General features: G+C 46.7%; 1 protein-coding gene across 4 annotated transcripts in view; it reads left to right on the plus strand.

Moving 5' to 3' along the window:
* Positions 1-5,893: 5,893 nt before the first annotated feature.
* The window catches only part of GNAS (GNAS complex locus), an 85,858-nt gene continuing 79,467 nt past the window's right edge, over positions 5,894-12,284 (plus strand). For 2 of the 4 annotated variants that reach the window (XM_080354406.1, XM_080354407.1), the window contains exons 1-2: positions 5,894-7,034; positions 10,957-11,029. In XM_080354406.1, coding sequence (XP_080210532.1) covers positions 6,896-7,034; positions 10,957-11,029 — 212 coding nt within the window. In that variant the 5' untranslated portion in view covers positions 5,894-6,895. Of the gene's footprint in view, positions 7,035-7,867; positions 8,003-10,956; positions 11,030-11,313; positions 11,397-12,284 lie in introns of those variants that run through there. The other 2 variants (XM_080354408.1, XM_080354409.1) reach the window with 2 other exon arrangements.

Raw genomic sequence — 12,284 nt, forward strand, 5'->3', positions numbered from 1 at the left:
GGCTTTAGTTTGTTTGTTTCTCCTCTAAACGGGATTGAGATTACTCAAGGGTTCCTTGTTCAGCAGGTCAAAGGGTAATTTGGAGACTTTGAAACCATCTCCCCTTTTATCACCAAGTTTCATTCTTCCGAGAGTCCAAAGGATTTTGCAGGACGATAGCTGGTGGAGGATGTCTCCATCTAAGGAAAGCGTGAGCAGCAGACCTGAGTCACTGCGAGAGGCCACGGGAGCTGTTTTAGTGTTTAAAGCAGATGAAAAAAACACTGATCTAAGTCTAAATTGCAGCCTTAATTAATCCTTATATATATATATATATAAAAAAAATGAGTTTATTGCGGATTAAATATGTTGAGACTGATAGGTTTGATACTCACCTGCTAGTCACTTCTGTGACGCAGGATGAAGGTCCACAGTTCTGTATTTCTAAAGCTAAAAATTGTAACAGACTTCAAACCAGAGAGGTATCAATACATGAAATTATACATTGTGTGCTATTAAAAAATGTCCTTTAACTGAAAGAGTCAACCTGTCTCAGAGGTAAATCCCTGCTTTTAAAAGGGGGTTCGAACCACTCAGCCACGGCACTGTGAATTTGGAGGACAGCAAAGCAAAGCGTTGGGTAATGTAGGCTCCTTCACAGAAATCCACAGCTACTTGTTTCTGCATAAGATTTTAATCCTCAAAGGTGCTGTGCACATGGGGAACTTCTTTTGCACCTTTCTAATATAAATTCACTCACTGTTTATTTTTTCCCAATACTTTAAATCCCCTGAAAACCTTAGCAGGAAAAAAAAAAAAATCAAAACAAAATAACCAAAACCAATCCATCTTAATTTCTTACAAAGATATGCAGAAGTAATAAATTTCAAGTGAATCACAGATAGGAGAACAATGCATAGACTTTTTTTTTTTATGAAAGCAGAGTATAGACATTGTCCTACAACAGCATATATTCAGCTGTGGGGGAATTAGAGGGTTGTAGGTTCTCAGTGAGAGAAGATTAAACTGTCTTCCCCTTGAGAGTCCATCTTGACATGATGAGCATCTGTGACCCACACTCGGGAGTGCAACAGCCTCACAGAGCTGAGGACCAGGGAGAGGAGGGCACTGAGCTGCACGGCTGGACCCGCATCGTTGCATTTGTTGTTCACTGATCCACTCCCTGACAGCTTTAAATAGGAGAGTATTTTACTTTTTGTTTTGGGTTCGAGTTCTTGGTTGGTTGGTTTGATGGCGGTTTGTTTGTTTGTTTGTTTTTTCACACACACAAGCTTAACTCTCTTTTGATTCCTCCTGCGGTGAGAGGATCATAGAGGGGAATGTTACCAACTTTACAGTCCAGGTTTTCAAGTGGAAAGAGTCTAAAGTAAATCAGAGATAAAGGTGTTGCATTTGTGTTCCCCAAATTAATTGAGCTCTGTATCCTTCCATGAGAAAGCCTTGCTGAAAATAGGCTATTTCCTATAAACAGAAGCAGATGAAATTGTACAGTTAGGTCACCACTCCAGCTTTTACTTGTTGAACTACAAATTTTGCATTCTCTGCTGTGTCTCCTCAGCCATGGTAGGAACCGAAATCCAGGCTATTCCAGTGGTGAGGAAGGCTGACAGCCTCCTCAAAAGCTGCGGTGCCATTTCAGTCCGGTTGCTAAGGGATGCTCAAGCGTGATGTCGCCTGTGTCTTCCCTTCCAAATAAGCACATTGGTTTGGTCACAACTCCACCCCCGCAGTTCACAGCCAAAAGTTTATGAGGTCATGTTCGCTGCAGACAGTGCGAGCCCATAAGGAACTGTGCAACTCTCCCATCTGAAAACTAATTAACCGTTTCTTTTTTTTCCTGGAGGCTGGGGCATCCAAAGTTCTCAGTACCTTCAACTTACTGACAAATGTGAATTGTTTGCAGTAGGAAATAAGGGTGTTTATGAGCCAGAGGGTTTGTAAGGCAGCTGTGGTGTACATCTTGATCTGGGTCTCATAATCACCTGTGGAAACTGTGAAGAGTAGCTGGAGTGAATCCAGGGCTTAACTGATCGATTGAGAGTGAAACTGATGTGACATCAGAACTGTAAGCAGAAAGTTTTATCCATTCAGTTAGAAAGAGGAAAGAATGGAACAACATGAAGTGTGTGTCTCAGAAGCGTTTTTTCACTAGGCTCAAAATCTACTTTTAACAGTGACTCGAAAACCAACTCTTGTATCTACATTGTCCAGCCCGTGTTTGCGAATTTTACAACAGCATTTTAGTGTCTCTTACCTGTACAAGTGTGAATATCCTCATGTACAATAGTGACACTACCACAAGGAAAATGCATTAAAATACATGCAATAGTCTGTCAAATATAAAGTAAATATATTAAAATAGGAAAAGATAGTATTTTTCTTGAGGTCCTTTTGAGTGATTATACTGATAAGTATTATATGGAAATCTTAAAAGGACAGAAGTTGGTGTGTGTAGAAGTCTGTAGGGTGGGGAAGACTTATGGGACGTGTACTTTTTCAACAAGTTCTCTCTCACTTGTACTGCTATGGATAGTCTGCTTCTCCTTTATATGTGAATCTTTTTAACCATCTGTAAATCAGGCTAATACAGTTGTCCTGGCTGGGAAGAGTAAAGTCTGCATAGATTATGCACTTCAATAGGACTACTCAGCCAGGTAGAGTACATGTTTATTTGCGGGATTGGGCTATTGTTACCACAGCCCCAGACACCAAACAGTAGATTTTGGGGCAAAAGCTGTGGAAGGAAAATGGAGAAAAGAATTGCAATGGAATTCCTCTTTCCAAAAACAATTAGGACTATTAAGAAATCTGATGGTTGTCACTAGAATGTAACAGAGGTTAGACCAATGGGACTAAAATCCATGAGCTAAAGTTATCAAGTGGACTGAAGTGGATTATGGGTATATGAAACTTTCCTATACACGTCCCCCACAAATATTCCATTGGAACATTATTCACTTTGAATTATCTTGCTCCTCTGCTTTCAAGATCTTTTGTGGTTTGAGAAGTGAAACAGCAGAATATTGTTTTACACTGCCAAACCCCCTCTTCTTTTTGTGAAATTTTTAAGGAGATATGCATATTGGTGTCTCAGAGTCTTTACATTTGCCTTAGACTGAAAAGGCAACAGAATCTGAGGCTGTTGGCTGTTATGTTCAGGCACACAAGGAACATCGAGTTTGAATTTCATGTGTTAGTGCGCTCACAATCTTCTGTGTAAAAATTCTTATCTCCCATTACTTTAAATAGTGCGGGTTTGAGGCAATAGACATAAGTCTTCTAATGTCTCTTTCAGGCACTTCCACATTCATGTTACCTCACATTTGGGGAAAATATTTCTGCTTAACATGCAACAGTGTCTTTTACCATCCCCCTTTGGGTATTTTCAAGTCTCAAATAGTTAGACTTTTATCACAGAGGCACTAAGCCCATATGTGTAGTTATTTCATCTTTGCATTTGTTTGTTTCTAAGACTACAGGTTCTTCAGAAGTGAGCTTTAATTTTACAGTGAGCCGGGGGTCAGATGTTGCCTGCACTTACCCTTCTGATGGCAGGAGTCTTGTGAAACTCAAGTTAATGGATTTTTGCAAGGTGGAAGTTAATGCAACTAGTTCCAATGAGAAACACAGTTTACTCTAAACTCACATCAGCAGCATTATGTTATTTAAACAAATAAAAAAGAACGAGAACAGCTCGTGTGTTGGTATGCTTGCTCTTCAAATGATGGTTTCCTAGTCAGAACAACACTAGGAAAAAATCATGGCAGCTCGGTGGGTTTGTGAAGTACAGTTGGTGCCTTATGCTTGTTTCCCATTTTATTTCAGAAAGATAAAAAAAAAGTAATTGCTGATAGGTTTAACAATTTAGGAGGGTGTTTGTGGAGTTTTTTTGTAGCTTTTGACTCTTTCACACTTAATAATGCTTGTAATACAAGGAACTAAATCGTAATTCTGTTGCAAATAACTGGGAGTTTTGTGAATTAGTTGAGTGTTTTCCTTTTTCAACGACCTCGTGCTTTGTTCAGGCTAAAGAGACAGAGATGTAGGGTCTGTCTACCAGGAGGGCGGCAACTGTGCCCCAGCGTGGTGGCTGGTGGCTGTTGGAGCTGCACCTCGCAGAGCCCACCCCGGTCTGCGTTCCGACAGGAGCGGGCATGCGCTGCTGGACAGTGGCGTTTACCAGCACTCACTCCTTTGTCAGTGGATGCTTTGGCTTATTTACCACTCACCTGTCCCTTCGCTAACACCATTCACCAAGATTTTAGGCTTTTGTGTATGTCCAGCAGTAATTTTTACCTTGTTTTTGTATTCCTTTATGTTTGGAGCCCGAGATAGGCTCATTTTCCCCACTCCCCCAGCTGGGACCTGGAGGAATGCGAAGCCGGGAGGCTGGGGCAGATTCTCCCTGCCGTGCGAGGTGGCAGATACTGGCATTTCTGCATTCTCTTCATGCTACCTGTGACCATCAAAATGCTATGAGGTTTTCTAATTTTCAGTCTGATTTCTGCTCTGTTGAGTCCTTTATACCTTGTAAACGCCACAGCTGAAATATATTTGAATAACGTATATTAGGTGGAAGCAAAAGAAATAAATAAAAGACCTATAAAGTATAGAAGGAATTATTATAATCTTTGCTTCAGGTGGATCTGAGCATCACTGAGCCCAGTCACTCTAAGAACTTTTAAAACTGCCTTGGCCTGAAACAAGACGTGGGGAAGTCACTAGGAGCCTGTCCACTGACTCCAAAACTCTTCCACTCTGTGTACCCCAAAGTTGGGGCATTTAAAGACAGACTGAGCACCAGCAAATCCTCAAGGGTTTGATGGTGGTGTTACCTGTTTCCCTTGGGGTCCACCCCTCTTTCAGCAAGAGTGACTAAACAGATGTATCTGATGACACTGTGACCTTCTAGCTGTTTGCTCTATTCACGTAATTATTTTACTGTAGGTAGTTCTAAATATAGTAACTGGATAACGTAAGAAGGTGTGTTCATGGGAACAGCGTTATAGATAATTGAATTTTGCAAACAACAATAAACAATTTATGGTAAAGGACATTTCACTAATCTCAGGGAGACAAACTACCTGTGCATTTTAGGGAACTGAGTTTTACGAAAAGTAAAGCACCAATCTTTGTTTTCCAGACATAAGCTTGTGCATGAAAACTACAGTGTCATTTATATAATGAGCTTTCAAAAAATATTTTAGAAAACAAAAGGGAGCCAGATAGCTGACCAAACTATATGTAGAAGCAAGTGCATGTGTCAAGTTGTACTCCCCTGGTGCACCCAACATAACTTGGTAGCTTGTGTCCCCACCAAACCCAGCGCCCCGTGGGCTGCAGTGTGTGCAGCAGAGCAGCCCAGCGCCCTGGAAACGTGTTTGCCCAGAAATAGCCGCATTGGTAAAAATTAATTCGTGCACATCAGCGTCTGCAGGATCGTTCTGTAAGTCACTGGGCAAAGTTCAGCAATTGAGAAAATGTATCAATATTACAGAGATATTTAGTACGGTAACTTCTGCAATAATTATTTTCCTAGTGTAGTAAGAAGTGTTCCAGGCCACGACTCCGTTAAAATTAGTTCAGAATTGTTCAGAGCCCCAGCTCCTGCAGGTATTTCTCTCGGCCGCTTTCCTTCCGAAAGGCCGCTCGCCGTCACAGCGCCCGCCCGCCCGCCCGAGGGGCTGGGAGGGCGCTGAGCTCCAGGCTGTCCCCGGCTCCGTGCGGGCGGCACCGGCCGGGCCGAGGGCCGAGCCCCGCGGCGGGAGCGGCGGGCCCGGTTCGAAGAGGGCGCCGGCGGCGGGGCGGGCTGACGCGGGCTGTCATGTGAGCGGCCCCGCTCCCAGGGTTCAGTGTGGGCCTGCTTGCCCCACCCCGCCGCTCCGCCGCCTCGGTGCAGCTCAATAGGGGGAAGGAAAGAAGGAAAAAAAAGGGGGGGGTGAAGAAAAAAAAAATGCGGGAGAGAACGGGGAAAATAAGACGGGGAAAAATCCTCCCGTGAGAGGCAGGTTTCGCGGTTTTGCTCGGGGGAGAGACCAAACGGGCTTTTTTTTGTTGTTGTTTTTTTTTTCTCCCCTCCCGCTCCCCGGAGAAGCCGAGAGGATTGAGCCGCCCGGACACCTCATGTGAAAAAGCAGCAGCAAGGAGAGGGGGGGGGAAATAAATTAAAAAAGGGGGCCTTGGATTGGACCCCCCGCCCCGGTGAGGGAGGAAGGACCCGCGGCGGCCGGAGGGCGAGGAGCTGCGGCGCCCGGCGAGGGAAGCGGACCGAGCCCCGCCGAGCGCCGGCGCTGCCGTGACCCCCTCGGCGCTTCTGCCCGTCGGCGCGAGGGGAGAGGCGAGGAAGAGACGTTTCCCGACCCTCCCCGCCGAGGCTCTGGGGAGGTTTCCGCGCCCGGAGCCCGTGCCTTTGGATCTAAAGAGGATTTTTTTTTTGGGGGGGGGTGGCACTGAAGCTGGATTTTTTCCTGTGCGTGTGGCGCGGCGGGGGACATTTCTATTCCCTCTAGAGGAGCCGGCGGCCCGGCCGGGGGCGCGGAGATCCCCGCGGATCGCTCCGCATCGGGCCCTGCCGCCACCCCCCCGGGGAAAGGTGCGCTGAGGGGATCGGCGCGGGGCTGAGCGGGGGGGCGGGGGAGGAGAAACAGCTGCAGCTGCCGGGGAGGAGGCCCGGCGGAGCAGCAGCAAAGTCATCGCCATCGGCCCCCCCTTGGCTGGCTCCGGACTCGGCTTTCTCCATGTCTCTGGCTCTGGGCAGCGGCCGCCACAGCAGCGAGTAGGGGGGGAGGAGGAGGAAGAAGAAGGGAGCCCGGGAGAGTGCCTCCCTCCCTCCCCCCGGCAGCCCCGGCCGCCTCCCGTCCCCTCGCCCCGCGTCCCCTGCCTCCCCCTTCCCAAGATGGGCTGTTTAGGGAACAGCAAGACGGAGGATCAGCGCAACGAGGAGAAGGCGCAGCGGGAGGCCAACAAGAAGATCGAGAAGCAGCTGCAGAAGGACAAGCAGGTCTATAGGGCCACGCACCGGCTCCTCCTGCTGGGTAAGGGGGCTGCGGGCAGCGCGGCGCTGGGGCAGCGGGCCGGGGGCCGTTCCCTCCCCGCCGAGGGCAGGGCGGCGGGGCCGTCCACCGTCCCCCTGCCCGGGCACGGGGGAGGCCCGAGGGAGAGGTGGGGCTCGGGGGGGAGCGGAGCCACAGGGCCCACCCGTTCCGCGGGGCCTGGGGGCGGCGGGGGTGGCCGACGAGCCCGCTGCCGGCGGGGCCGCGGGAATCCGTTATCGCCCGGGGAGGTGGGCCCGGGGGTGCTGAGGAGACCGCTGCGCCCCAGACGAGCCTGCCGGGCTCCTCGGCCCGGCGGCGGCGGCGGGGAGGTCTCGGGCACCACCCGACGTGCCGCGGGAGGGGGGCCCGGGGGCAGGCCCCGCAGGTACGGGGCTGCCGCTCGGGGCCGTTCTCCGCCCGCCAGCCGGGGCAGTGCGGGAAGGCCGGCCGGGGCGCGGGGAGCGGGCCTCGGGGCCGAGTGCGAGGAGGTGGCCGGGGATGCCGGCTCGGCCGTCGGCGAGGGGCACGGGAGCGTCGGGCCCGAGGGGGAACCTGGGAGATAAACAGGGCAGGGCGCTGACAGCGGCCGCGGGCCTGCCCCGGGCGTGCGGAGCGGCGAGCGGCTGCCGCCGGGAAGGCCGGTCAGCGCGGCCTGGCAGGAGCCGGGGGCCGGCTGGGGGGAGGCGGCCGGGGCTCGGCCGGCCCGAAACGCTCCCCTCGCCGGGGGCTGAGGCAGGAGTGCTGGGGAACGTGCGGCCAGGCCGGGGAGAGGAGGAAGAGGAAGGGAGGAAGTCAGGGAATCGTTTGGGGGAAACGCAGGGAGGATGTCGGTCCCGGAGGGAAGCGCGGCGGCCGGCGGCGGGGCTGCGGAGCGCGCCCGTGCCCGCGGCGGGGCCGGGCTGCAGCGGGCGGGTGGCGGGCGCGTCCCTCGGCAGGCTCGGTAGCCCGGCTCCTGTCGCAACGTTAAGGTATCGAGCGTCTGGAGGAAGGGGGACGTTCGGAGCTTTGTTTCAGGTGTTACTTCAGCGGGTAATTTAGGATCACTGCGTGTGCCATGTTTTTCAGGAGATACATTTAGAAATGCGGGTTGTGGCTTTGAGGAAGGGGGAAAGTCCGAAAATCGCTATCGGAGAGAACAAGAAAACGTTTGTCAGACTCATTACTTCAAAGTATTTTAAAGTGGTGTTTTAAAATAAGATGCAGTTAGGAGATCTCGGTTGTTTTGGTCACGCCGAGGGACCGTTTGTGCACGTTCGTTCTGCAGGGCTTGGTGTGGAGCAGAGCCTAGGCCTCGGTGAGCTGACTCAGGTCTGCTGGGGAACAGCTCTAACGGAGGGAAAGAAAACAATAAAGGTTGTGAATATGGAAGTGTACTCTTGGCGGTGAAACCTTTCAAATACTAATTCGAAGGAAGAGGGTTGACATAAATGGAGAGTGACTGGGGTGACAGCACCTGCAGTGCTGAGGAGTCTGACAAGACTCCAGCAGAAGTCCTTAAACAGGATGATTTGGAGTTCGGCTTTTGGGCAATGTGTTGAACTTCCAGATTTCAGGCTGAACATTACATGGCTACATAGGAACCATTTGTTATCAGATGGTTTACTCATAAGAGGCAGGAATTTCAGAAAACGGAAACATGGTGGGCTCACCTGGGTTTTCTTTGTTTTCTTTAGTTTTGGTGGCTGAAAAGTAGTTCAGATACTTGTAAATAAAAATTTGCCAGTGCTTAGCAATGACTAAGGTCGTCTGTGTGTGTGTTTAAAGTGATAGTTCAGCTGTTGCAGTTTCTAACAGTAGTTGTTATGAATTGTGCACTGTCTATTACACAAACTCACTGGTAAAAAAATAAAGCAGCTCGTATCCCTAACATAATGTTACATTTACTTAAGACATGAAATTAAAAAAAAACCCAAACAAACAAGTACTTTGGAAGTATTCTTGATATTTTCACATCATATTAAAATAACAACAAGGAAGAACTGCTAAATATTATAACGGGTTCGTGCTGCTCTTTGCAGGCCCCACTGCTGTACACATGCTTGCCCCTTCTGCCACCGTCTCACTGAAATTAATGGAACTCTCCTTGGTGGAGTTAAATGTATGCATAATTGTTGGTAAGAATAGGGCCTTAATGAGTAGCCAAATATGTATCAATTTCTGAATAAATGTGTTTCTGTAATACTTTATTTTGCTTCACTGGTGCTGTATCTGATCCAGAGAACCCAGGTATGTCAGCACCAAACTGTACACATTTATAGCAAATGCAGCAACTATCTACCCCTGTTCTTGGCATAAGTGAAGCAAAGATTTTGGCTTCCAGTGCTTAGAAATGTAAGATGTGATTTAGAGTTACAGCTGAAATGTTGTTAATGATTGTTCTGAATGGAAATATGACAATAGCATACACTGCTATTACTGAATAATTCTTAGTCATGAAGACGACCCAGTCTCTATCCTAACCTGAGATACTCCTTCTTGATTAGTTTTGCCACGTGTCTTTAACGCATGCTGCAGTATACCTGAAGGGACAGAGTGTGTGTGTTATAAAATAGTAGTTTAGGGGAGAAACGGTGCTTGCATAAAGAGTTGTCGGTAAAAACTGTTCTCTAAATGCTTACAAAACATCAGTGAGCAGGGAGAGGAAAAAGGAGTAAGGCTCTGGTGGCAAAACATGCAAGCAGCATGGAGTGAAGAGCAGCACTATTAGGAATTCAAGAGGGAGAAAGAAGGGAAGGGAGAAAGCGGAGGGGAATGCGTTTGTCAGAAAAAGAACTTTGAAATATAACTGCTCAAATACAGTTTTGAACGTGAGGCTCAAAATGGAGGCTTGTGCTGTCAGTGTGTGCTAGCAGAGGCCTGGCATCCTATAAATGCAAACTGTACCTCTGTGCCCATTCTGCCACAGATACACATTTTCTTTTGTTGTGATACGGGCTAATGAAAGGAATAAATGAGTAGCCAGCAGAGGAGAAAGAGGGGGTCTTTCTACATTTTGCCAGGTTATGATACTACTCGTGCAAAAATATGTTTGCTTTATATAGGAAGCTACTGATCTGGCACCACGAAGCAGCTCAATTAAATGCTGCTGTATGAGTCCTTTTAGCGTGCACGGAAAAACGGGTACTACAGGCACATGGGTTGCCCTGTGCACTGGTATCCGTGAAGCAGAAATAGCAGACATCTACTTATGGAAACTGGAGTAAAGTGGAGTGGTTTTTTTGTACTGCAGGTATATAAGGGATTCGGAGGAGAGCTGCGGGGGGGCTGTTTGCAGCGTGCGGCAGCAAAAGGTGGTCTCTGCATCTCATTGCGTATAAGATTGATTTGGAACATGTAGAGGGGGTGGGAGGTTGCTTACAAGACACAAATTAGAGAAGGAGGTTTCAGTAGCTTTGTGGGTGGAGGCTTAAAGGGATGCTTTCCTTTTTCAGATGCGAGTATCCACATATTTTATTTTTTGTGATTTAAGTTACAGTCTTTTGACTGGGTGATGATAACTGCAACCAAACTTAAAATATTTAAGGATCTAACAAAAATGCTTAGGTTTAATGTGGACTTTAGTCAGTCTTTCTCTCCATCAGATATTAGTGACAAGGCAAGCAGATTTTGGTGTTCCCTGTCTTCTCTGTAAAACGTTGAAGTTGTCCTTCTTCCTTGCAAACCCTGCAATCTGCTTTTAACGTTGACACTGGAAAAATTGATAGTGAAATGATGCGAGATTCAGATCTGACACATGACTTAAGCTGGACATTTATTTTTAGCTACAACTGAAGTTTCCAGTGGCAATTATTTCTTTTTCTTTCACTTTTCACTCTTGCACTGAGAAAACCGACTTTCTCGATTTCACCCTGAAGAAAAAAATCTCGTGTGTCCCTTCATCACTCGTGCTTCCTTCTGATATTGATTTACTTTCATTTTCTAGGTGCTGGTGAATCCGGTAAAAGCACAATAGTCAAACAGATGAGGATCTTGCATGTGAATGGATTTAATGCTGAGTAAGTGCATTTGCTTTTTCTCTTTACAACCTGCCTTACATCTCTGCTCTGCACAGTAATTATTGCTGGTTTTTTATATCTTGGTATATTTTTTTCTCGCTACTGTTTCACAGTCTCTAGAATTTGGATGTGAATTTTAGATGAGATAAATAGACTTTAACTTGAAGAAGTCACACATCAATAATAAATAAGAGCTAACGGTATAAAACTATTTATATCAAGGTTTAATATAGCCAATTTGATTAAGGCTTAAGTTTTGTGGTGTATTGTGTTTTTTTTTTTAGCTGTCGTTTCTTTCACAACATGGCTGACACCGATTTACCTCTGCTGTAGCACATCGATTCACACTACTGGAAACGTACCTCCTGTTAGTGTACAAAATGAATGCTTTTTTATTTTTAAGTTTAGATCAAGTAAGGCTTTTGTTTCAGTCTCCTCGCAAAATGAGACTGTGCTATGAATTTTGGGTGTAATAGGTCAGGTTTTCATCTCTTTTGTGTTTGCTTGTCCAGATACTTGTGTTGAATTATGTTTCTAAAAGCTTTTCTTGTTTACGCTTAAAATCTGTTCAATTATTTGATAGTTGTGAGGAGGGGAATAGCATTAGGATAGGGAAAATGTGAATGTGGTTTTTTGTCTGAGGAAGATCAGTGTTTGCTAACTTTTCATCTAACCTTGCTAGGGAAGGATTCTTCTGCATGTTAGTTTAGGTTTGCAAGTATGTGTGTGTGTATACCAAAACCTGCTAAATTAGTTCTGATTGAATTAAGGTGTTGGAATTTCAGAGCTTATTCTCTGTGCTTAATTTTTTTAGATCATAGTACTGGTTTTGTCTTTCTCGTTTTCAAACACAATATTTTTGTATTGGCATTCTCTAGCTTCTGGTAGTATAATCTATTTTGTGAATCCTGCCTTTTTGGGAAGATGAAGCTTTCACTGATCTTTCAGCAGTTAATTCTTTAGTAAGAATGTCTAGGCTAAAAGTTTAGCCAAGGAACCTCGACAATGCTTCTTCCTAATCCCCAAATGCTAGTTCAGGGTAAGGTACACAGTCTTTTGGAAGAAAGTTCAGACTGATTCATAATAAATTACATTCTGTCCTACATGTTTTCAGCTCCTCTTTATAGGGGATACTTTCTTTATCCAAGACAACTCTTTTTCCTAAGTGCCCAGTCCTGCATCCTGTTACTGCTGAGTTGTCTCCGGTATTTTGGCTACTCTTGTTACTAAAGACCTCTTAAAAGACTTGTGTGAC

Source organism: Nesoenas mayeri (assembly GCF_963082525.1).
Source record: "Nesoenas mayeri genome assembly, chromosome: 16".
NCBI lineage: Eukaryota > Metazoa > Chordata > Aves > Columbiformes > Columbidae > Nesoenas > Nesoenas mayeri.